Here is a 26,471-nt window from a genome sequence, read left to right as displayed (position 1 = left end):
GTAGCTCAAAGATGAGCTAGGTTTTTAACGTTAATGGATTGATCACAAGATCAATTCCCGCCTGGATCTTTAGAACCAACTGATGCAATCCGAATTTTAAAACAATAATTATAATTGAAATCAATCATGGAAACAAAACTTAAGTATCTTAACAATATCAAGAAGGACAACAAATAGATTACTTGAACTAGAAAAGTTATAAAAAAAATCAAGAAAGGAAGAAGAGATGGTCCAATAAAAGAAAATATTAAGTATGTAAAATAAAATTTAAATTTATCTAAATAGTATAAAATAATAAATTAGTTAGATAAAAATAATAAATAAAAGGTTAAATTCCTCTTTTAATCTTTCTTTCATTTATATTACTTAATTTGATATTTCTAATTTAAAATATTCAATTTAATATTCCAATTTTTTTAAAACTATTCAATGTTATTCTTCCATCTAGATTAACACCAACAACATTAATATAATCGGACAGAAGGGCAACATTTAGCATGGTAAAGAAACAAGAGTTTGATTTTTATAAATGAAAAAAATTTCATACACTCCAGTTTAAAAAAAGAGAAAATGACCTATGTACAAATTATTATTTATGATAAATTTATTGAGTTTTATAAAATCATCTTAAAAATTATATTAATGATAATTTATAATTGAATGATGTAATAAAATATTAATGCATCAATGTTAAACTCTTAAAAAAAAGTGAGGTAGAATTTTATGATTTTTCAAATGATTCAAGCAGACTAAATGTATGTTTGTTTGGTGGCAGAATAAAAAAAATGAAAATAAACTAAGAATAAATATTTGAATTAAAATTAAGAAAAAAAGTGTAAATCCATGTTATTTTTTTTTAAACAGGAATTTTGACTCTTCTAAATAGAAAAAACTAAGAAGGGAACAAATTGGACACGCATGTTGGGACGTGATGTATTTGTACAATGATATAATAGAAGAAAGTGAAGTGAAGGAAAGGGTGGGAGGGAGTGCTACTGATACTGAAATTGAAATGGTATGGTAGTATTACTCTACGCCACCAATTTGATTTTGCTTTTCCCTTAGTTATCGTTTGCTACATCTTCAGGAGGAGAAGAAGCTCAAACTGTATTCCTACTGGATAAGCTCCTGTTCCTTCCGAGTCCGATTTGCTCTCAACCTCAAAGGTACTCTACTACTCACTTCTTCTTTCTTACTTCCATATCTCAATCTCTCACCTTCCCTTTTCTTTCTTTAGGACTACCTTACGATTACCTAGCAGTCACTTCATTTTCTGACCCTGGTTTGTTTTTCTGTTCATGTTCCTCCTAATTCAATGCAATATAATTTTTGTTAAGCTCAGATCAATTCAATTTCCTCTTTTACCCGTGTTCAGAGTTTCTTAAGCTCAACCCCATTGGATTTGTTCCCGTGCTTGTCGATGGAGATTCAGTAATTGTTGACTCTCTTGCCATTATTATGGTCAGACTCACTCACTTATTCCCTCTTTTCTTTTTCTTCCCTTCTCCATTTTCTCATCTCTTCTCAGTCTCACATCCAGTATTTGGAAGATAAGTATCCTGACCCTCCTCTGCTTCCTCGTGATATTCACCAAAGAGCCATCAATTTCCAAGTACTACTGCAACTCTTTCAACTTTCAAAACTATATTTTTATATTTGTTTCACTAACACTTCCCTTCTCTTCTAATCATTTTCACAGGCTGCCACTATTGTTTCCTCATCTATACAGCCTTTTCAAAATTATACTGTAGTGGTACATTTTAAGTTTCCTTTTTCTTTCTTTTTATTTAATAATAAAACATATGTAGATGTTACCTTATTGCTCATTTATTTCTTTCTTTTTTTAATCAACTTTATTCTCGATGCTAGGGTGTGTATCATGCATTTATTGTCAACTTGTTATGTTCCTTTTGTATTTGTAGAAGTACATAGAGGAAAAAGTTGGCACTGATGAAAAACTTCCTTGGACCCAAAGTGTAATTGGAAAAGGCTTTATGGGTGAGTTTAAATTAAAGTATCAGTGCTTCATTTCTTCCCCCTCGTAGCTAACTACTACATTTCAACTATGAAATATATTCTGTCTGCATTCTTAAAGTCTGAATTTCTGTGTTTATTTAGTTTTTCAAGTATTAGGCTGAGTTAGTTAATTACTATAGTTAGTTTTTTTTGTTAATAACTGCTTGGCAGTTTCCCTGTTAGAGTCTGAGTTATTCTTACCATTCGTAATATCATGTATCTAAGGAATCCTTGTACCATTGCTTCCAACAGTGAATACAGAATTCAATTTCTTTCCATCAGTTAGTATCAGTAGAGATCCTTTCTTTTTGCTTTCTGATTATTCAATCCCTTCAAGCTTTTCTCTGAGAACTGTCAAACATTTATTAACTGAAAACTAACAAACTAAACTTAATATCCAGGAATGAAATTTCAATTAAGACTTATGAGGGTAATAACTAATAACAGATAAGATTGTTATGTTTCTGTTTTCCCAGCTTTATAGCTCTGTTTCTGTTACTAGCTTAGCTTGTTATCCTAGAAGTGCAGATTGGTGGTTGCTGTTTAGCTTATCTCTTAGTAGAGATAAGGTTGTTACTAGTTTGATTGGGGGTTTGTTTCTCCTGCTGCACATATACTTATCGCCCTTTCCTAATTCCTTCCTTTCAAGAACCCACACCCATTTCTTGAGCCCTCCCTCATCATCCCCATTTTTCATCTTTCATCCTTCCACCCTTAATCCTCCATTGTTCCAAAATTCATCAACTTTATTGCATCCTTGTGGCACTCTCAAGCATGAGAAGGTGGTTGGAGTAAAAGTGAACAACACTCATCTCCTTAAAATTCTCTATTTGATCTCTTTAAGGTAAATTTATAACCCATTGAGTTAGATGATTATTTTATAGCCTAGTTTAGTTATTGGTTGTGTGAGACGGGTTAGAAAACTAAGTATTAGGAATTATTGTGATTTCCTCAAAATCCTATGTATGTTAAATTTGAGAATTTTGTCTAATCTCTTGTTCTTTTTATTTTAAATGCTTGGATCCTATGGAAAAATGATGGTTGATCCTCCCAATGGCATTGGAAGGCATTGATTGCGTTCTTTTTGGTTGTGAGTAGTTAATCTATTTAGTGGCACTTTTTAAATTCTTTTAGGAGAAGCAAGTAAACTCCAAAATATACTCTTTTGTGATCTTTGAATTCTAGGAGTACTTGAGAATGAAGTAAAATATTTATTTTCGCTTGATTAGAATTTATTCTGAGATTCTTAATAGTTTTGATAAGGTATTTAAAAATGGATCTTGAATTATTTGATCTATTTATTTTGAGTTTATGATTGATTACCATTCGCTACAATGAAGAGATAATATAGTCTATGAGTTGAATACTCATAGTGTATATGTTTTTAATTTACGACAACAAAGAAATAATGTAACTTATGAGTCGAACACTCATAGTATATATGTATTTTTTTTTTCCATTTGCTACAACGAAGAAAGAATGCAGCCTATGAGTTGAATATTTCTTAAAGATCCATTCGTTGCAACGAAGAGATAATACAACCTACGAGCTAAATGTCGTAGTTCTATAATTACCGTTCGTCACAACGAAGAAATAATGTGGTCTATGTGCACATAGTAGAATGAAAGTTTTTACAAAGTTGTTATTCTTGAATACAAGTTTATATGTAGTTTTAAAAGTTTTAAGGGAATATACAATAGTTTCTAAAAGTGAGTTGTATTTATTTCGCTTTTATTTAATGTCATTTAAATTATTTTTGGATGTAAAGACTCGTGCTATGTTTGTGCTCTCTTCCTTGTCCACTTTGTATTTTATACTCTCACTAAGTCTTCGTGACTTACACAAGAATTTGTTTATCTTTTTGGTAGGCCTCTATTGCATTTGATGGAGAGTATTTTTTTTGCGACTCCAATGTAATGCAACTATAGAGATAAGGGTAGGAATAGATATAGAGAACATCCCTTTATTTTGAGATGTAGATGATCTTATCCTATAGATATATTTATGGTGTAATTATAATGTCTTGAGACACTTTGATAATTAGTATGTATGACCGATATCACTATTAATTGATATTTTGGACATTATGTCATGGGCCTATGTTGTGATCTATGACCTTGATATCTAACTGTTGGATCTGGATATATGATATGTTTTCACAGGTTATTCAATATAAGATTTATCCTGTTTTTAGGGGAAATTTTGCCAGATTTTCGGTGATCCCGTTTGATCGATCTTTTAATTGTGATTTGGAGTGAGATACTCTTAGGCTAGCCAGAGTAAGGAAATTATAGTCCATATGTCGGTCATGTTTCAAGAGTGAGTCATGACAATTTAATAGATGGTTTTTGGTTAGGATTAATTTAATATTGAAATACTATTGTTCATGTGTTTCAGCACTCGAAAAATTGTTGAAAGACCATGCTAGGAGATATGCAACTGGAGATGAAATTTTACTGGTATGTTAAGAGTCCATGGAGTTCAATAGGATCAGATTGCTTCTTTCCACAGGCTATGAAATGTTACTGGTATGTTAAGAGTCCATGGAGTCCATGGGGTTCAGTAGCCTAAAAATCATGGTTAGCAATACCATGCATTGCTAGGCCTGACCACAGGCTATAATATAGTAACATTTGCACTTATCCTCTGTAGTACAATTTGAATGCAGTTCAACTACAAAGTAAACACAAATTCCTAAAAATGACTAGGGTTAGCCATAGCAATAAGCACTTGCTCTTTATCTTTGTCAGAGTATACTTTTCAGTTTCATGTTGCACTTCATAACTATTTATAATCTAACAGAGAAATGATTATTGTTTACAGGCAGATTTGTTTTTAGCACCTCAGTTAGATACAGCAATTAAGAGATTCAACGTTGACATGGTATTATTCTGTGCATGGTTCAATGCGTACCATTTTGGTGGCGAATAAAGGATGATAATAAAATGTTTGAATTGAATTGCTTTAGTGTCGTTATTATAGCTTCTTTGATAAAGGGTGTGATGTGATCTTCACTTTCTTCCTCTTATAAATAATTTTTTGAAGGCAAGGCAGTTTTAGGCTTTTAGACTTCTGTTTGGTCTACCATCATGTTCCTAACCAATAGTATACTGTGTAAACGACTTTGGACCTTAGCAATTAGCTCCAACTTTTTGGGTGTCTTTTTAATGATTAATTGTTTAATACTAACCCTTTAATGTCCTCCAAATTATGCTAGTAATGTAGAAGCATGTTCTTAGTTATCATACATAACTTTTATATAATGAGCAATTAAAATTATATTCAAGAGTAATATACAGTATTTTATCCCTTTTTATTTTGCATATTGTTTTAGAATTTAATTAGAATCGTGTGACAAAACAAAAGTTTTTTACATTCTCATCCATGTAATTGAAATTTTTTTACTTTTATAATTATTTTAAAAGTTTAATTTCAATATATTATTGGTGACTCGTAATTTGTGAAGTTGTTTATACGGTCAACTAATTAAAAATCACCCTTAATTTTGAATTATTATATTTTATATCAAACTCATTGTTTTAAAATATTTTCATATTGCATAATTTCCTTTATTTTTATAAATAGCATGGTATTTTGTAATATACAAAATCTTAGGTCATAAAACAATATTTATTGTCTAAATTCGTGATCCAATATTCCTTTTATTGTTCAAACAGAAGGAATTCCCTACTCTATCAAGATTACACGAGACATATAATGAAATGGCAGCATTTCGGAAGGCTTTGCCAGAGAACCAGCCAGATGCAGTACATTAGTTGAACCTATAATTTGGGAGTGGTAAGTGATCTATACACGACATATAATTTTTTATAGCCATATTTTGCTAGTTCTGTTAATGTGCTGACTGCTGAGGGTAATATTATACATTATATATTTATATTATATAAATTATAATAGGCTTTTATGACTTTGAACACCATATTTAGATATTCAATGCTTGATTTTAATTGATTGATCATTGATCACAGAAATGTGACCTGATATTAGGTTGGAACTATTGTAGCAGGAGCGACTGGTTGGCCATCATTAGTAACTCTTGCAATAAGGTTGCTAGGTACACCATCATGGACCGTGGATAATAGACTAATAGTGATTTGGTTTGTATAACTAAAAAGCTCGTGATTCTTTATTTTCCGTCTCATATTGCTGCTATTATACCTTGATGCATGCTTCTTAATGGTCACATGTTTCTTTGATGGTTTCTTTTACTTGCATTTTGGACCTTTAATTATGGTCGATGCTTGATTTTGATTTCTCAACGAGAATGTACGTGAAGTGTTACGCGAGAATGAGAGGGGGAAGGGGAAAGAGAGAGAACAAAGTTTTTCTAATTAAATTACTTAAATAGCCCCAAAACAAATTGCTTAAAGTAAGGTAGTGTCTCTTGATTATAATGAGAAATGAAAATAATAATGTTACTGGATCATTTTTTTTACAGCCTTACTAGATCATATTTAAATGATCAAGATAAAAAATAAATGAATGTGATTTTTTAAAGTGGTCATGTTTATTGTTACCACTAACTAATACATAGAGGTTAATTTTTATGATAACACATGATTACTAATTATGAGAAATAATATCCAACTATAAATATCTAAATCATATACAATCAACACATATAGTTAAGACTAAAAAAACACGTGATTTTATTAAGTTATTAACTCATAATCTTAATCATTCATTCATATATAATTTAAATCTATTTATTTTATTACAAAAATAAATAAATTTGATTTAAATTTGTATTTCTCTTATCTCAATGTAACCATAGGAGTCGTCCTCCCTCTATGTATTTCATGTTCTGACATACTATAACATTTTGACAACGGCAACTGAACTGTGTGACAAAAGAGGAGACCACACAGAGAGCCACACTAAGAAATGATAGCTTTCAATTTTTTTATTATTTTGTTTATATATGTACATCACTTGATTGAATGCAGCGGATATGTCAAACATAAATCTTGGTTAAGGTTAATGAGTTGAAAAGTCTAGATAAGGTTTTTATTCTTTGTTGATGATAAGGCGTTAAATTTGAATGAGACTCGTTGATCAATTATATGCTCAATTCATTAATTAGTGTTTACCAATTCATATTAACTTTATTATATTTTATTAATTTAAATAACCTATTAGGGTGGTTCTAGTTGTAAAAGTTTGAGATTCAAACTTTTTTTAGGGGTTTCATTCCCCCGTTCTGTTCGTATGGCCTTCAGCCACCCTTGACGGAAAAAAAAGCAAACTTTATAGTGGCATTGTGCACTAAAAATGTATAAAGTTTAAAATTAAAATTATCAATTTTTTTAATGAAAATAGTAAAATTTTTAGTGCATATTTACATTTTTTCTACATAAAAAATAGGGGAAATTATTTAAAATGGGCTGATGCGTTGATTGTCTTACGGGAAAGGATGCACCATAGATATATATATGCTGAAATTGTGTGTTGATCTTTTCGTTCTATAAAATATTGAAATAAACTCAGGAAAAAAAAATACAAATTAACTTGAGAGCATGTTAAAATTCAAGGCGTGAAGTCCTTTTCCTTCTAGCCGCGCGCAGTCTCATCACATAGGGTTGGTTTAAACATGACAGACTGTCTTATTGACTTTTTCTGACAATAGCGAATGCAGTGGGATACGGGAAATTAAGTTATGAGAGTCATAATATATTTACTATACTACCTACGTATTTCAGATGATAATGGGTGAAAAAGCTGCAATTATTTGTTGGTTCTGCTTGCAGTACCACAAACAAATAATAAGGATTGTAGGATCAATTTTGACCTTATATGCCTTACATAATATGCATATCTCTGTCTCTAGTTTTTTCTAAATCACAACCTACTCATTATTCAGTTATGTTATCATCCATATAGAACTTTGTTTCTCTAGCTAAAATATACAAGTGCCTGGCAGAATAAACCTCTCAATTGGAAGGGATCATCAGATCCTTGTAATGATGGTTGGGATAGAATCAACTCAATCAAGTGCATCAATTCACGTGTTGCTAATTTGTAGATTTAATTTTGAGCCACGGGAAGTCAAAAATTCCAAATGAACATTGCAACACACAAAAGGGTAAAATGAAAATTTCGCAAAATTGGTTAGGCATAGAAGAAAATTGAATATTGCAGAAAGAATAACCCTTCCAAGTTTCCAACAAAGCCCGAAGAGGAGAAACCCAGGCGCCATCTTCCCGCAGCGTCTCCACCTTAACCCATAGGCCTCCAAGTGTTGTTTTCAGAAATTAAATCAATTTTTTCGCGTTAATTTTCTACACCCTAGATGATTATGAGTATTTAAAAAAGTAACTTTCAATTACTGAAATTCCCTAACATTAAAAAAAAGGCGTTAATTTTGTAAAGAATCACAACTTTTTTTTATTTTACGTATTACTCACCTACTTAAGTTTTAAAGCTTTTTTTTATTTATTTTTTATTTCTTACACACTCTTACAGTTGATTCACATGGGTAAACATTGGCATATCTACTACACACTGAAAGAAAATTTTGCTAATATATGAGTATCCTAAAGACTAATTAAAGAATATTCAATAAATATATTTCTAAATAAGTTAATAAACTTAAATTTATAAATAAGTTAATGAAATTTACATTTTAACTAGACTAGAGTATTGAAATCTTATATAATAAAACAATATTTATTTAAATAAATAAACACATTAAGTTTTAAAAATAATAAAATTTTAAAATTTGACCTTTTTCATGTACAAAAAGATCTATCTTTTTAATTAACAGTTTTGTTGATCATTACTAAATTAATAAATACTTTTTATAAATTATGATAAAATATATTAATGACATTAAATATTACATTTTTAATATAAATATTTTAAAAAAATAATATAATGGTTGATAAAATGAACTAAATAGATTATGGAAATCTAGTTTAATACGTAGGTGGCCAAGTGGGGATATAGTATGATTGACTTGACGTATTCCAATACTTTAGGCTATGTTTGGATTTGGATTGATAATAAGAGTTATAATGGAGTGAGAGGGATTTATTTTTAAAAAAATGGTGTTGAGATTCATTTTATTCAATTGTTTATATTGATTTTTCTTGATTTTAATTTGGGAAGAATGTGATAGAGTTGAAATATTTTAATTTGGTCTATAACCAATTTGAAGGTGTGTTTATAAATCCCCTAACTAACTAAATGAAGTAATTGAATAGTTGCATTGCACGATTACGTCAGTGGCAGTCACCACCAGCTAAGCTATCTACTTAGCTAACTAAATCAATGCATTCTCCCCCACGCTCACACTGACACTACAACCACGCTCTTATACTCAACTTCATTTTTCTTGGCATGTGAATGCCATGTTTGTTATAATGTTCATTTATTAAATGCTTATAGTTCATAGAACTAAGCTTTAGTAAGTTCAAAACCAGAAGCACTGGACCTGCTTTGGTTGGTAGAACTAGAAAAAATGGACAAGTTAAGATAAACCAAATTTGTGTCTTGCAAGTTTTAGAAAAAGTTTGTCAGTATTAATTATTTCTTCTGCTCATCTTCGGAGCAATCAAAAGTTAGACAACTCTATGTATAAGATCTCAGTGACTGAATCGTATTCTTTGGCTGTAATTTCTAATGCAGGGATCAAACTTTTGTCTCTTATGGATACCTGGAAGAACACCCCTCCTAATTGGGTGGGTTCAGATCCTTGTGATGATTGGGAAGGAATCAAGTGCAAGAATTCACGCATCACATCAATGTAGTGTCTCTTAACGGATATCCTCGGTTGTTGTTCCATTCTTCAGAATTTGTTTTTGAGATATTAACTTGATTGCTAGTATTTCAGAACATTAGCCAGCACTGGTTTGGCTGGTCAGCTTTCTGGAGATATTGGTTCACTATCTGAATTAGAGACTTTGTAAATATTTTTATTTTGAGTATGTGCTTGTACTATATCAAATTTAAGTCACACCTGGAGGATGTCAAACACTGCTCAGTTTCCACCCTATTAACTGTGACCAGAAGGCAATGATCAATCCATGAGTGTGTGTCATATACCTCAAGTGAGGACAATTTGCCACTGGGATTTGCATGATGAATCCAGAAAGTATTAGTGTGTTAAGCTAACACTTAGCAAATGACTTAAGACTTGTATTTTATTTCCACAAGACATAATTTCCATGTTTTTTTACGTAATTTATTATTTATCAAGAATTTATTTTTAAAAAAATAGTGATGCAGAAAAAAAGGATCAGGAATCCTCAGAATCCATGTAACAAAATCTGCGTATCTGACCACATACAAACCAAAAAAGACTCAACTGCGGAAACCAAATGTTGCATTTCATTCTATCCAAATGCATCTTTTGCATGCAAAAGGAGCATTCCATAACATCTAACCTCCTTTCTATCAGAACCCATACATAAGGCACAGAAAAATGTCTATTACTTGCTAGAAACCCAAAGAAAAATGTCAATATGAGATTTGCACCTTAATTTGGTTCACTTAGCCTGATTTTTAACTGCACTTTTCCTTGCAGACTTAAAGATAACCCAGTTTGCCAAGAAAATGGAGAATTAGAAAGCTACCGCTCCTCTTCTCAACCCAATTTCTCATATTCAACACCACCAAATAACTGTCAACCTTGTACCTGCAGTTCAGAACAGATTCCTAGTCCCAACTGTATATGCGCATATCCATATTCGGGAACCTTAACTTTCAGGTCGCTTCCCTTTTCCGACTTTGATAATAAAACTTACTCCTCAATGCTTGAAGAGGGTCTTATGCAATCTTTTAAGTCTCATTTTCTACCTGTGGATTCGGTTTTGTTGAGCCATCTAAGGAAGGATTCAACTCAGTATCTCGAATTGAGCTTACAAGTCTTCCCATCATGACAGGATCATTTCAATCGAACAGGGGCTTTTAGCATTGGTTTTCTGCTTAGCAACCAGACTTTTAAGCCTCCTGAAGTATTTGGACCATTTTGTTTTCGTGGAGATAAATATGAACACTTTGGAAACTCTGGTAAATTTCATTCACACACTGTTTAATAAAATTAATAGTACTAATTGCTCCGTTTTTTGATAATCTTTGTTCTCCAACTTTCTTATCATGTAGAAGGATTGAGTGAATCGAGTAAATCTTCAAGCATTGGAATCATAATTGGGGCAGCAGTTGGTGGTTTGGTCCTGCTAGTGTTATTACTTCTATCAGGTCTCTATGCATTCCGCCAAAAGAAAAGGGCCGAAAAAGCAATTGGACAAAGCAATCCTTTTAGTAAGATAGCTCTATACTTTGCTCTTGCTTTCTAATCATTTGCATGGTATTGATTTAATTAACATGCTTAAATTTCACAAAATGCAGGACGCTGGGATACAGCTTCGAGCAACAGGGAGATCCCTCAGTTGAAAGAAGCAAGGATCTTTTCTTTTGAAAAGCTTAAAAAATACACCAAAATTTTTTCTCAAGTCAATGACATTGGATCTGGGGGTTTTGGGAAGGTATATATTGAATATTAGTACTTTTAATTAAGCTACAAAACTGAATAAAAAGTTTCCTTCTGATATGTGTTTTCCATCCATTAAATGCTTCTTTTTATAATTTTAGTGAAAACTACTTAGATATAGTGTAGCACATGTGCTTTTAATTAAGCATTGCCTAACATATAACGTACTTTTACTGTAAATGTCCACACATATAAGCACCATGTTAAAGTGAAACCAAGGCATCCGATAGGTCCTCTTAAAAACTAATTTATAAAGGGGTGGTCTACCCAGCTATATAAACACTTATCATGTTCATTAACCACCCGATGTGGGACTTGCAACAGTGATAGCAATAAAACGAGCTCAAAAAGAATCTATGCAGGGAAAGCTTGAGTTTAAAGGGGAGATTGAGCGCCTATCGAGGGTTCACCATAAGAATCTTGTCAGCCTTATGGGATTCTGCTTTGAGCACGAAGAACAAATGCTGGTTTATGAGTATGTTCAAAATGGAAGTTTAAAGGATGCTCTCTCAGGTACTTAATTAACCACCTGGTTACCTTGAACAAAGTTTAGTCGGATATTATTATACACCTGACCAAGCTTGTACCTCCTGATAAAATGGATATGGTCAATGCAGGGAAGTCAGGAATTAGATTAGATTGGATTAGAAGGCTGAAAATTGCCCTTGGTACTGCCCGTGGTTTGGCTTATCTTCACGAACTTGTTAATCCTCCCATCATACATAGGGACATCAAATCAAACAATATTTTGCTGGATGACCGCCTAAATGCCACAGTTGCTGATTTTGGTCTCTCCAAGTCTATGGTTGATTCTGAGAAAGATCATGTTACCACTCAAGTTAAAGGAACAATGGGTTACTTGGATCAAGAGTATGATATGTCTCAACAATTGACTGAGAAAAGTGACGTTTATAGCTTTGGAGTGCTAATGTTGGAGCTGATTTCAGCAAGAAGGCCGTTGGAACGAGGGAAGTATATTGTGAAAGAGGTTAAGAATGCACTTGATAAGACAAAAGGGTTATATGGTCTTCATGAAATCATTGACCAGGCCATTGGTCTACCATGAAATGTGTTCAAGAGTCAGGTTCTGACAGGCCTGAAATGAGTGAAGTGGTAAGAGAAATCGAGAACATATTGAAGTCAGCTGGTGCAAACCCCACTGAGGAATCACCCTCCATCTCTTCTAGTTATGAGGAGGTCAGCAGAGGGAGTTCAAGCCATCCTTATAATACCAACGACACCTTTGATTTCAGTGCAGGACCTCCATATCCAAAACTTGGCCCTAAGTAGTACCTCAAATCCAAGTCAATTTGTTTATATTTTATATATAAGTTTAGCTAAATGTCATCCCAACTTTTACCAGTATTTTGAATATCATTCATTAAAGTTGACTGTATGTCTTCTTTAGCTTCTTTTGTGAGTAGTCTTCACTTCGAGCTTCATTTCCCGCGCGCAAACTAAACAAATGTTCATGTAATAATTTAAAGACAATCATAAGGGAGTTGGTATTGTGATACACAGATACACGAAGAAATATGGTTTCATGTCCTGTATGCGTATTTTTCATTATTCTATACAAATTTGGTCATTGTGAAGCACTGCGTGGATGTTCAGGGATTGCAAAATTAATACATAATAGTTAAAATATATTTCATTAGTAATTTTTTTTTTCTGCTTTCATTTTTTAGAAACAGTTTTTATTTTCAAATTTTAAAACATGTGTTTATTTGACTTCTTGTAATTATCTGTTTAATTTTAGGAAACAAAAATATTGCAAATGTATTTGTTTTGTTCTCATCCGTCTCTTCTTGAACTTTGAACGCTTGACTCTTGTGTTTTTTTATCATGTGATTGATGATAACAATTATCTTCTCTCTTTTCTATCTTATTTGGATTCTTTGTGTTTTTTTTTGTTACCTTGACAGATGACTCTCAAATAAGAATTCAAGGCATTATTCAAGCACATCCCCTTGGGTTGATGTCTTCATCAAATATTTGAGAGTAAAAATTTAAAAATTAATATTCAATATTATTAACACTTAAATTTTAAATATATTTTTAAATTAAATAAATAATTGGTCATTGTTTACTGAAATAAATAATTTATCATTAGTTGTTGATATTTTCATGTTTGAAATAAATTTAACTTTAAAGGAATAAAGATATTTAATCTTCTGAAATAAATAAATCTCAAATAAAATTAAAAGGGTAAAATATATTTTTGGTTCTTTTAAAAAATTTGAAGTTTAATTTTAGTTTCTCTGAAAAAATAATTATCCGTTTTTTTTGTTCTAATTTTGAAATGCATTATTTTTCATTCTTACATAAATCATTTTTTTCCTCCATAAAGCGCTGTTTAAAACATTCATTTCGAGGAAATTAGTTATGATACCGATAAATGCGGAAAACAAAGCCTTTCTAGCTGACTGAGTTGTAATATGTTAAGTAGAAATTTAAATCTTTATCTTGAATGCCGAAATTAATTATATTTATAGTAAGTAAATATCAATGATGGGCATTAATACTATACTTGGTTACACTCGATCGCTTTCTCTCAAACTTTACAAAGTAATCAAATTTCACCTTCACTAGGACATGCTTGGGCTAATTTTTTAAGGTTTTCAATGATCATAACCAGTTTTGTGTTAAATCGATTGACAAAGCACTTGGGCAGCCATCCTGCAGGATCCAACTGAAAGAAAACAAAGCCATGAGGAAGAAAGCATTGAAGATCACCTTCTTTTGTTTGTGGAGAAGAAACGTGAACATTTTTATTCTATGTACCTGAACAACATAAGTGACCACACATGAATCATCTTCAAGCTTCTCTACCACCCACCCTGACTGTAGCAACAGTCCTCTGATTGCATTACTTTGCTTCGGATGTAACCCTGCAGCTATTTCCTTTGGCAGTGAAGCAACTGCTACCACCTATAACACCCGATTAACATTTTGTTCAATGATTTGAAAGACACAACAGCTTGTTTAGATAATTTTCTCAATAAATACTTATAGGTAAATAAAATAAAATAACAAGATATATAAAAATAAATGGGTTTTTCCCGTAAACTAAAATCAACTTATAGTGCATAAGTTGATTTTAGCTGGAAGAACTCAATGCATTTATTTTTTCAATAAGTGCTTATGCAGGACCTAAGTTTTGATGAATTAAAGCAATCCAAGCTGTGCTTAATTTATGCCTGATAGCATATTTAGTACTAACCAAGGTGCCATCTTCCATAGTCTCACGCCGCTCATAGACAATGAATTCTCTATTCCTGAAGAGAGGCTTGGAGTTATCACCAAACCTAAGACGAATTATGCTGAGGTTGTCTTCAAGATCTTTTATGTACCTGGCTTCCACCAGATCAGAGTCCCATTGCTGGCTTAATAGAATAATGGAAAAACCAAGATCAGAATTTATGTAATCAGTAACTAACCATTATGTAGTTTCAAATCAAATTGAACCCTCGTGATGTAACGTGATGTACAAATAGGAGGAATAAAAAAGAAAGTAAAAGACAAGGCATCGTGCAAATTTTTTGTCATTCCTATTGATGTCAGCCACAAACTAATAAAGAAGATAGGATTAAGGACAATGCTAGAGACAAAAGTTTTCTTTTCAACATGCCGGATGGGAATCTAATCCTCTTAACTCTCCTATGGTTTACTTTTCTTTCCCTCTTTTTTCCCTTTCACCTCCCATTAGAAAATTGGTATTCACCTTTGCAGCATCAATGGCATTGGCCACTGTGATGAACTGTTGGGGAGAGACAGATCTAAGAACCCAACGGCTGCGAAACGTGTGGAGTGAGTCTGACCTTCGTTTTGATATCTCCACTCCATTTTCAAGAGTTAGCACCTTCCATCCATCGTTGCCATTTCCTTTGTTTGTGACCGAAGCTGCCAATAACTCTTGTATGCAGCTTTCACTCGCAAACTGCACATACCTTCTTAGGGAGTCCTCACTAATTGACCTTTTTAACAAAATCATGGGGAGGGTTTTATTAAGTTCTATACCAAACAAAATTCATAATAAGATTGAACGTACAAAACTGTCTAACACCAAGTCTCCTACTAGGTCGCTCTCTAAAACAAATACTTCTCATGAGAAATCAAAATGCTTAATTAGTTTGGTTTTGGTATTCACCAGGATCGGCTGCAAGGTGCAGGACTGCTGCTCATTGTGGCTGGCATGAGGGTATCAATTGCCTGCAGGTGTTGAATTCTTTAAGACAATAAAACACTTGGTAGATTGGAAGGTACATACATATATGTATACATGTGTATATATATGTAAAAGGGTGAGAGGGCTGTGTGATGATATGAGTGGTTCAAAGAGAGGTTGAGAAGTGCAAAATAATATGAAGTGGGCAGAGGTGATTGCTGCACATGCAGTGCCAGAAGAACCTTACATGATTAGAGCAATAACCCTCTCTCTATATAAAAGATAGATTCTTTTTTCTTCCAAAAAAGCAGCAAGAACAAGGGTAGAAAATATGATGCACATGGAGTGTTGGTGCTTTTGGGAGAGGAACAAAACATTGGAAAAGAAAAATACAAGAATTTCATTTCATCCACAGATATATAGCAAAGCAAATAAAGAATATAGGATTAGAGAGCAATACCATCATGCATAGGAATTTTGGAGCTAGAAAGACATATTCATAATATTATGGTGTATGGTTAGTGAACAAAAAAGGTGTATTATATTATATTCTTCTCCAAAAGACAATCCCTACCACTTTCGAATTCTGAGGCCCCAGTCACGTGCCATGATAGTTGATAGAGCTGGATTGCATTTCAAACAGCAAGGCAGGCAGAACCGGTCCCAATGAACTCTTTGGCACGGTATTTGGGATTGTCCTTAGCGTAACGTTAGGTGTAGTACCAACAACTAACTTCCCATTCTATTATTATTTCACCAAAAACTTCTTTGCTACGCTCTACACTCTTTTGTTTTTATATATTACTATACTATACTACATATATATGTTTCTGATGTGTGACCAGACTTCTGTTCAATTTCACATGCTCTAGTTTGTGGAGCAGTTAAAAGACCAAAGTGGGCGCGGAGTGCTCCTTTTTCACTCATTTAACAAAGTAACAACAACGTTACCCTATGATAAGTGATGTACATGTGTAGAATGCTAGTGTCTCTCAAAAAGACAACCAAAAGTATAATCAAAGCAAGGAAATTGATCATTTTAGATACGCCTTCTATAATTACATTACATTCATTATTACATCCACCTTATCAAAAAGATAAATAAATAAAGGAGTGATTATTTTTATTTGAATTAAGAAAGATTGTTCAAGTCTTATAAGAACATTTTAATTAATACTACTACATCCCAAGAGTGAAACATGACTAAACTGTGATGACAAGGCCCAAAATTTTCAGCCTCCTCGCTGCATCTTTACTAGCCTGTTTGCATCTCTTGTTAGGAGAACTATCATACATACATACTATGACAATTTAATAGACCAACAGTACACAAATAATTTTTTAAGAGGAACAGAATTTTATGTAACATGTGACAACTGTAAATTGAAAATACAAAATGGTATACGGTAGCACCAAGGAGCTCCAACTTGCTTAATGCTTAATTAGATAAATTATCTCATTTTGTATTGATCTATATATCCAGGTTGTCCTGTTTCCAACATGAGCCACATTGCCAACTGACCCTGCCTTAAAATGCCTACAAAAGCATTTATTACAAAGCGGATCATCGGACTGCTTTTCTCCAAACCAATGATTGCCCATATATCAGAAAAAAAAAAAGACAGAGAGAGAACAGGCCGGGGAAGGGGGAAAGAATTTTGAATATCAAGTTAATTATTCCTAACAGGATGACTCTCATCATGTCAAGATGATCCACTCAAAGACAATACCGAAAATAATACTAAAAATGAGATCATGTTTTGCTTTTCCATGCTTCAAACCCAAAAATGCAGCACGATTTTCAATCATTGTTTTTTCGTACAGCAATTTTCAATGACTTGAAGCGGCAAAGGAAACGCCCGTGGATTTAGATTCCTTACGTTATCATTTAGCCCAGAAGGTGAAGAAGAAAAACTGAACGTTGCATATGTTATAGGATAAAAGGTTAAATTATTCCCTTAATCATTTCCTTTGATTTGTCTCTATTTTAAGTTTTTAGTCCTTCTATAAGAAAATACAGTATAAGTTTTAGTCCTTACACAATACACGTTTGGTCTCTGTCACTATCACCAAATAAGGCTTGTTGGCACTTTAAAACTATTACAAAAACTTTTTGACAATAATAAACCGTTACAAAAAAATTATGTAAGAATTAAAATTTGTAATTTTTTGGTGTAAGAATTACTAAAACTAAAAATAAAAACATCCATAGAGACTATTGAATAGTTTAACTATGATTCAATAACACATGATCTGACACCTGGTTCCCCAATGGTTAGACTCACCACATTTATCCTGAATGGTGCAAGGTCAAATTTAAGAAAGAAAGTTGGAGAATAGATAGTCTTGCTTTTCTCGAACACTAATAAGCCTTAATTCCCATAAAAATCAACGACCTACTCCATGGGGAGTTGAACCCAACCTCTCCTTTGACAGGGGTACAGCAGACTCGTGGTCAATTGTAATTCAATCACTATCTTTGAATTTTGCCTCCACAACTGCATCATTTATGTTACATAATACTTCTGAATTATGACACTTAAGATTTTGATATAAATATTTAGAAATGTAATGAATTTGTTGAATTTAAAAAAAAAAAATTAAATAATTTTATAATATATTTTTAATTAATGATTTATTTTACTCTTCTTATATATTAAGTATTTTATTGATTAATAAATCATTAATTTTATAAAATAATATATTTTGGAACAATTTTTTTTTCCTAAAAAGTTATACGGAATATAATACGACACAGAGGGAGTATTAGTGTACATAGGGAAAGCTTATACTGGTTCACATAACATAGCACCAAGTCCACTCGGAACCTGGAACATGACTAACCTTGTAACCTAAACATGGCTATTCGATATGCATCCACAGACCAATAATGTACATGAAGAAGCCCCACGAAGCAAAAGTGGGACTCGGCATTATTTGACATGTTTGGACAGCCCTGGTAACGAAATAAATCTCAGAGCAAACGACAGGGCGATTCAAATACAACGGATACAAATTACAAATAATGTTATCAAATATAACTATCATTTAATTTTATGAATATTATTAAATAAAATTAACTAACTTAACTATATTCATTCTTGTTCTGAATTATTTACAAAATTTTATTGATGGGATTACTTGTGATCTGTAAAGCAAAGAATTTGGCCGTTTGTGTTAGTGAATGTAAGAATCCATAAAAGTGAGATAATTGAGATTGAATACTACTACTACTACAGAAGAGTGCATGTAACAATTCAGGGAGGACTGGCATGACATTGACGTGCCTTGGTGAGTTGGTCTTTTTTTGCTGATGGACAGAACGGGGCCTGGCAAACGAGTTGAGTCTAGCCCAGTATTGGTGCCAGGCCAGGCCCTTTAAAATTGGATTATTGAATTGCAAAAGAATAAATCACAGCCCTCAAAACCAAAAAAAAAAAAAAGCATTAGTAATATTTGGATGAATGGAGAAAAAAAGACGAAGCGGAGAAGAAGCTGAGCGAATTGCAATATGAAATTGAAAGCGGTTCCATGGTGGCATAATTGGTTAGTAGCATGATGGTACTAGTGGCCAAAAGCAAGAAGCAGACTCAGGATTCTGAATCCACTCCTCCAATAATCACATCCAACGTCAAACAAAACCTCCGCTTCCTAAAGCTATGGAAGGTAATACTAATAATTATCATACTTACTCATCCTTATGCTATTTCAAATCAAACAGAGCTTCCAGAATTGAAATTCTAGCACCGCAAGAAGAAGGTCGAGAAGGAAATAACTTAATTAAATCCTTTGGGTCAGTTTAGATAAACTTCTTAATAAGCCCTTGTAGCATGTAAGAGAAGAAAATAATAAACATAATGCATCTCAGCTTTTTGGAGAAGTCGGATGAGAGAACTTTTATAGAAGTCGAAGTGCACAAGTTGATTTTAACTTATGAAAGAAGTGAAGTTCAATTCATTTTATTTTCTTCTCCTATAAGTAATTGTTGAGAAGTTTATCCAAACTTGCCTTATTCGATAAACATTTATTAAATGAGAATTTATTCAAAAGCTTGACTGCTTGACTGTGAAGCTTACAGGAAGCTTATTGAAATAAAGCTAGAAAGATATTATAAGTCAAAACCACTTCTATAAACCCATGTAAGCGCTTCTAAATGCCCCTCTAGATCTGCAGTGGGATTTTGTTTTTCAAATTTTCTCTTGATCCTGTTTCCAGATGTACTAGAATCTCCTGCTTGCCTTGCGTTTGAATGTGAAATTCAAACAGTGATTAATGAATTGGTATCTAAAATGATATTATTTTCTGCACACATGGGCCTTGAATTGCAATGATGTCAGGCATGTAACTTTAAAGTATTTTAATGAGAGAAGCAAGGTCATCTCCATTTACAGTGCTTCCCAATTTTGCTGCAGTATAAGTGAATCTTCTTGCATAGGAATTGACACTACCAACAGAGACCTGCTTCATCTTTATGAACACTGTGCATCTTTCATTTCCTTTTATTCTTTGCTCATTTTAGGTTGCAGCTTTAAAGGAGGATGGTTGCCCCAAAGTCTGGGTAGTCACTTCTGATCACTGTCATCAGCAAGCAGCACATGGAGCTGTATGGTTCCTTCCTATAAATCGAAAACTTGAGTGAAATGGATGCAACTTGATTGTCAATTGTCTTCACAATTCTTTTCCAGCTATGAGTATTTCACTCTCCTTATCAAAATATGCAAACTATTTAATTTCGGCATAAATAAAAGTAATTCTCTGATCTTATCATTATTACCTTTTCATGATTGTTTAAATGCGGATTAATACCATCACCTGATTATCAAGTAACACTGTCTGCATTGTGCTCTGTTTATTGATGCAAAAGATTTATACTGCTGCTGACTTTCAGGGAGCCTTTATTTGGAGTTGCAAGGCATTGGTTACTGAGGTAAAACATTAATTTGAGGCAGGATGGTTCTGTATGTTATCCTCTCATATTGTCTGGTTTACTTTGTACATTTAAAATCCCAGGTTTTCTGATGGAATATTAGATTTAATAGTTTACATCATTTAAAATTACATAGACATGCAGTTAAATCCTAATCTTTATTTGCTTTGACATGGCTGATGATTTTTATATTCTTCAATGATGTTTCACATGGTCCCTTGTATTAATTGTTTTCGTAGTAGATCAAGGCATCACAAAAGGAGGTTGAAAGGATGCTTCAAGAGCAAAGGTGTGCCCTGACTGCAATAATTTGAGAAATATTTATTTTTCTGTCTGAAATATGGTCTGGTTATGTCTTTTATGTTTTGTTTTGTTTTTTCACAGTATGGTTTATGAGTTAGTGCGTGGATAACTGTAACTTGAGATGTGATATTAATGCACTGCTAATATCTAAACCAGTATAATTCATTATCTTTTGTTATATATATATATATATATGTATTCTTGATGGGCTTCCTGCAAAAAAAAAAAAAAACAATGAGAAAGAAAATAAAACATTATTTTGCAGGATCTTGCAAGGATAAGGTCATGCAATCACAGGAACCACCAGCATCCTAAACCCCTACCCTCATCCCTCCATTAAAACAAAACTTCCAATTGAGAAACAAAAATGACTAGAAACCTTTAAAGTTTGAATATTTTGCTTTCTAAAATACAGCGCATGACATTTTTTACTATTGAATTTAATCAATTTGTCTATGGTGCAGCTTATGTTGGCGTTATGAGAACATGCTAAGCTATCACAATGACAGATCTTGCTGATTGGTTTGCTTATTCATGTTATTATGTACAGATCCACTTCTTTTCAAGGTAGATTATTGAAGCACAATCTTGATGCAGAAGTAGTGGATGCTCTGAAGGACCTGAGGCTAAAATTATCTGAAAATGAGTTGAAGTAAAATATCAGGTTAAATTTCTAGTCTGATAGTTTAGTTTGACAGGTGAATTCTCTACAAGGTTTTAATACTTTATCTGGTGCTAAATGCTTTTCATTTTTTGGCATGTGGGCATGCATTTATTATTAACACTGAAGCTGGAACCCTTCACATTTGGTTGGATTTCTTTTTGACAAAATGGCTAAAGCCAAACAGCATCAACTATGGAAATGGCACTGATTGCATCAAACAGAATCGAGATATTGTATTTACTGATACCATTTAACATCAAGACAACATCCTTTTGAACTATAATGTCCAAGTAACCAGTAAAGTGAATGATGAATAACATACCCATACGAGGACTATTAAGATAAATTTTTGCTCAAGAAAAAAAAATGCAACATCACTATACTTTAGGACAGAAGTATTACTAATTCTTCTCTTTCCATGATCTCGAGGAAATAATGCTACTAAGCAGAGGAGCAAAATTCTTTTAGGAGTAATTGCTTTTTATTGTTTGTTAATTAGCTTACAAGCATTTCCATATTTGTTTCATAGACATTTATGAAAATGGCATTTTGCATATTTGTTCAATCTCCACTATCCAATTGATTATTGAAATGTATTTCGTAATTTGCATGTTGGATAGTTTTATTTCTTGAAACCCATAAATGAAAGCAAGACCTATGGCCTCTGAAGCCCAAACTTGTAGTATAAGCCCAAGTTGGGGATTAAAGACAAGTCACAATTGACCCAAGCTAATTGAACTTGAGGGGGAGTGTTGGAGAACAAGTCTCGCATTTGTGGATTAGAAACAAGTGAAAGGGTGTATAAGTAAAAAGACCATGAGTCCACTGTGTCTAGATACTTTGGATAAATAGTTCACTCTGACAATAAATGAAAGAAAGACTGCCTTATCTAAAAAATGAAAGCAAGACCTATGACCTCTGAAGCCCAAACATAAAGTATAAGCCCAAGATGGAGATTAAAGACAAGTCACAATTGAGCCAAGCTAATTGGATTTGAGGGGGAGTGTTGGAGAACAAGTCTCAAATTGGTGAGTTAGAAACAAGTTTAAGGCTGTTTAAGTAAACATCATGAATCCATGGTGTCAAGACATTAAGACGTTTTGGACAATAGGTCACTCAAGTTAAGCTCACTAGTATACTCTCCCTCACTCTTGGACAAGGGCCCGCACACATTCTAATAACATAAATTTGGATATACTACAATCACTGCATTTATGTGTGTAGTAGTGGAAAGGAGCGAGAGGGAGCAGGTCTTGCTGGTCAACTTATTTATTTAATTATTTCTTTCTCATTTCAAGTTCATTGTTGCAATTACTCTAGTAGAATTTAGTCAGTCGTATCAGTTGATATAATAGGGTGCTAATCAGTTTAGGGAGACAAACTGAAGCTTCATCAATTTTGTCATCCCAAAAGTTCAAGTTCTATACTCGGTTGATTATTGTGAGCACGATGTTTTGCATAAAATAAAACATTGTAATCTTGCCATATTACGTGATCAGTAACCAACTCCCATGAGTTTCAAGACATTTGATATCTGTTATGATCGCTCCTTGAGCTTGAAGATAGACATCTAAATATTTGGTCTAATTGATGGTTTCTCAGTAATCTGTTTTGCAGACCAAACTTTGGAAATACCCTGCTCGATAGCCAACAAGGTTCATCAAATGTGAAAGACCCTGCCCCAAAAATTGACAAGCATCCCAGTTTGAGGCCATCACTGACCATTTGTTATTTGCCTATTTTATAGTAATCACAATTACTTTCGTTTGTACAAGCGAAGAGAACCAGCGCTCTGAAGTATAATACATTTTTTTAAAATTATATTTTTCTATGTGTACAAGTGTAATATGTATTAGTTTAAATTGTATTCATTGTGAATTTTTTTAAATAGCAATAAATAAAGAAGTGCCTCGTGATTGTATTTCGTAGTGTTTTTACTTACAGCTAGGTGTAATGTAAATTTATACGTTAATCAATTAAATGTGGCTATTTACATTCAAAGTTATTCCAAGATGCATATTATGTAATGCGTGTGGACGAAGAAACAAGAAAAAATATGGGTTATTGGAGGTCAAATTCATGCTGTAACACTCGAGATTTAATTGTTTTTCATCTTTGTTATTTTATTTATTAATCATAGACAGTATTTTGTTTGCACCAGTGATCAAATAGAAAGAGAGAAATGTGATTGTTCCATTTAGCTGATAGTAGACAGGGACAGAGGTAGTGACTGGTCACAGACGATGGCACTCGTTGTAGTTGTAGTACACATGTCACCGCTAAGGAATGAGTGCGACATCAATGCACTGGTCGTCTGACTCATACCCCACCACTGTATCCGTATCGTTTTTGTTGCATGTTATTGTTTCGTCTCCTTCCTCCTTCAAAAACCAAAATTATGATTTATCGGGGGTTATAAGTTAATTACTATAAATGTTGTAAGACTCAGTTCAACTAGTTGTTTTTTTGGCCTGCTACTTTGGTTCTCTCTCGTTGCCATACATACATAAAGCATTACCGCGTGACATTAAATCATTAAATTAGATTTGACTTTCAAACTATGCTTGGCTGGCGAAATGGCAATTAAATTTTCACGAACTGTGTGACTAGTTAAGATCCGTACCCGTTTTTGAATTGCAGTGACCAAAATAGATTGTTGTTTTTGGGTGATGTGGTGAAAAAGAGATTAAATGACATATCGAAAAGTAGAAAGAAAAAAAAAAGAACAGAGCATAAGCATAGATTAGTTGTATTGTATCCAAGCTTGGTTGCATATAATCACGGGATGCTTGCCTGCATATTAAGTATGGTCCTACAAATTCTGGAAGGCAGTGAGAGAGACAACAATTTCTTAACCAACAACAAGTTAGTTCCAAAGTCTTTTTTAAATCTAAAGAGGAATAAATGCGGAGTCAGAGGGTCAAAAATGGGTCAGATGGTCAAATGCTTGACCATTCACTGCTTTTGATTTGGATCCAATGACCCATTAAATGAAATCGATCCAACGGTTTAATAGTGGACCCGCCAATGCTTTTGTGTCTTTCATGCAATCCCCTCCCCTGCCTCATCCCTTCTGCTTTTGTCCATTTATTATTCTCAACTACGAATTTCGCAGTTTCCCTTTCTTTTTTGCAATTAATAATATTTGGCAAATTTCTATTGCCAGTGTGAGGAACCTGTTCAACCAACCACAAAAATAGATACTCTACCTTTCCTTGACGTAGTAGTAGTAGTAGTAGTATTACAGTTACACACATTACAAAATTGAATAATTTGTTTTTTAGTTTCTGACAGGTCTCTGAGAGTGAATCCACCTGTGAGGCCTATCTGAGCCTGACTTGACCCAGGGAACTTGTTGCCCCGTGGGGGCTATATGCACCGCACCGCACACATCTTTTAGTGACACCCCCTATGCCCCCAGCTTCACAGCCACCAAAATTCCACTACAAATGTTTTTTTTTTTTAACACTAGATGCATTCTATGTTATATCATATGAAAGGTATTAATAATACTCTAAATTTTTCTAATTAAAGTAAACATTCAAAACAAATAAGAGGATAAATTAAAACAACTTCATTCAGTAATAAACGACTAATGACGGACCATTTGCTGAAATGTTGCTACCAAGGATACTGCTTTTTCGCATCTCTTCAACTCACATGTGGAATTGTCTTCTTTTTTTTTCTTGGATCAGAGACTATGAATATTTTTTAATTTATTGGATTAGAAACTCATCATGCGTGACTGTTATTATTCTAGAAAAATTTTATACCACTCTGTCAACCATATAAGTTACATGTGAAACTGTTTGAATACTTACCCTCTTTGTTTTCACACGTTAGATTTGCATTCTCGGTATCAGTTAAGAATGCTGAAGTATTAACAAAAATGATGTAACTGATTTTTTTAATTATATATCTGACATAAATAAAATGAAATATGTAAATGGTGGATATTTTCTTGCAGCATTATCAGTTACTGATCTAATAACGCAATAAGATTTTATATACGTATAATTAACAAGCTCTTTTGTGTGCAGCAATTTTATTTTATTTTTCTATCTACAAAAAGATGGGAGAGAGAGGATCGTGAAATGAAAAAGTTGAAGCAATCATCTATGATTCGTCTTTCACGAACTAATTACAGTCTCTGAAGAAATGTCGTACTAGACTTAGCTATAAAAGAGTCGTACCACCAACAGATTGTGCCCTTTCTTCGCAAGTAGAAGGAAGACAAGTGTCCTACGAGAAGAACGAGAATTCTAGACTTTTTCTTGATACGTTCTATTAATATTATTTAAAAATCATCTTTTATTACTTTTCCTGTTTTTATAAGTGAAATATTATTGAAAACAAAAAAAGAAAAAAAATAGCATTTCCTTCACATAATTATTTCCAACCTCAAAAAAATATGTCTAAATGATATAAAATAAAAAATTCTTTTCACGTTCCTTCACAAAAAAAAATTAAAAAATACACTTCAGGAATTATTTTTAATTTTTAAGAAAAAAAAACCAAATCTAAGTTGCTTTAGATTGAGTTTAGTTAAATTTAAAATTAGAATCAATTAGTTGATTAAATAATAAAATGAAAAAATATTATGTTAATGAGGTTAGCTGCTTTTGAGCAAATAATTTTTTCTTCTCAAAATTGATAGAATTTAATGTGTACGCTCTCCTGATTCAAAATAGATAAATGGATTTATTTTTATTTTTATTTTACTAAAAATAGTTTATCTATTTTAAAGACAAATCATACTCAAACTGGATAAAATTAGAATGACCAAAATAAATCATAACTATAGAAGTAAAACCAACAATAGATTGAAGTTAGATACCTAAATGAATACTCACTGATAACAGAATGGGCATATAGTTAGTAC

General features: G+C 32.8%; 3 protein-coding genes and 1 pseudogene across 17 annotated transcripts; 3 read left to right on the top strand and 1 right to left on the bottom strand.

Annotated features, from left to right (window-relative positions):
• Positions 1 to 890: 890 nt before the first annotated feature.
• LOC100526991 (uncharacterized) lies at positions 891 to 6,238 on the top strand. 10 transcript variants are annotated; one of them, XM_014769290.3, is made up of 11 exons: positions 900 to 1,015; positions 1,088 to 1,166; positions 1,238 to 1,282; positions 1,376 to 1,461; positions 1,529 to 1,612; positions 1,700 to 1,753; positions 1,923 to 1,998; positions 4,414 to 4,475; positions 4,840 to 4,899; positions 5,694 to 5,814; positions 6,006 to 6,238. In XM_014769290.3, the coding sequence occupies exons 1-10, from the start codon at positions 932 to 934 to the stop codon at positions 5,790 to 5,792; spliced, it is 729 nt and encodes a 242-aa protein (XP_014624776.1). In that variant the 5' UTR covers positions 900 to 931; the 3' UTR covers positions 5,793 to 5,814; positions 6,006 to 6,238.
• Positions 6,239 to 10,517: 4,279 nt separating this feature from the next.
• On the top strand, positions 10,518 to 12,817 carry LOC100793685 (leucine-rich repeat receptor protein kinase HPCA1-like; annotated as a pseudogene).
• Positions 12,818 to 13,993: 1,176 nt separating this feature from the next.
• On the bottom strand, positions 13,994 to 16,359 carry LOC100806061 (START domain-containing protein 10). 2 transcript variants are annotated; one of them, XM_014769373.3, is made up of 6 exons: positions 16,270 to 16,359; positions 15,678 to 15,739; positions 15,252 to 15,504; positions 14,751 to 14,909; positions 14,312 to 14,458; positions 13,994 to 14,219 (listed from the first exon to the last, which is right to left on the bottom strand). In XM_014769373.3, the coding sequence occupies exons 2-6, from the start codon at positions 15,722 to 15,724 to the stop codon at positions 14,100 to 14,102; spliced, it is 726 nt and encodes a 241-aa protein (XP_014624859.1). In that variant the 5' UTR covers positions 15,725 to 15,739; positions 16,270 to 16,359; the 3' UTR covers positions 13,994 to 14,099. The 2 variants fall into 2 exon arrangements, with proteins under 2 accessions (XP_014624859.1, XP_003550552.1); XM_003550504.5 differs by lacking the exon at positions 16,270 to 16,359 and adding an exon at positions 16,156 to 16,220.
• Positions 16,360 to 19,138: 2,779 nt separating this feature from the next.
• LOC100793151 (uncharacterized) lies at positions 19,139 to 23,510 on the top strand. 5 transcript variants are annotated; one of them, XR_005889386.1, is made up of 7 exons: positions 19,140 to 19,361; positions 20,215 to 20,298; positions 20,584 to 20,622; positions 20,865 to 20,911; positions 21,476 to 21,589; positions 21,716 to 21,822; positions 23,192 to 23,510. XR_005889386.1 is itself a non-coding variant. In XM_014769367.3 (6 exons), exons 1-5 carry the CDS (start codon positions 19,251 to 19,253, stop codon positions 21,579 to 21,581), a joined length of 387 nt encoding a protein of 128 aa, XP_014624853.1. In that variant the 5' UTR covers positions 19,139 to 19,250; the 3' UTR covers positions 21,582 to 21,623; positions 23,192 to 23,510. The 5 variants fall into 5 exon arrangements, 4 of the variants coding, with proteins under 4 accessions (XP_014624853.1, XP_006600269.1, XP_014624852.1 ...); XM_014769367.3 differs by lacking the exon at positions 21,716 to 21,822 and having other exon boundaries at positions 19,139 to 19,361; positions 21,476 to 21,623; XM_006600206.4 differs by lacking the exon at positions 21,716 to 21,822 and having other exon boundaries at positions 23,207 to 23,510.
• The last annotated feature ends 2,961 nt before the right edge of the window (positions 23,511 to 26,471 follow it).

This window comes from Glycine max, chromosome 17 (genome assembly GCF_000004515.6).
Source record: "Glycine max cultivar Williams 82 chromosome 17, Glycine_max_v4.0, whole genome shotgun sequence".
Classification (NCBI taxonomy): Eukaryota; Viridiplantae; Streptophyta; class Magnoliopsida; order Fabales; family Fabaceae; genus Glycine; species Glycine max.
Note: the sequence above shows the minus strand (reverse complement) of the source record. Positions and strands in the feature narration are given on the sequence as shown.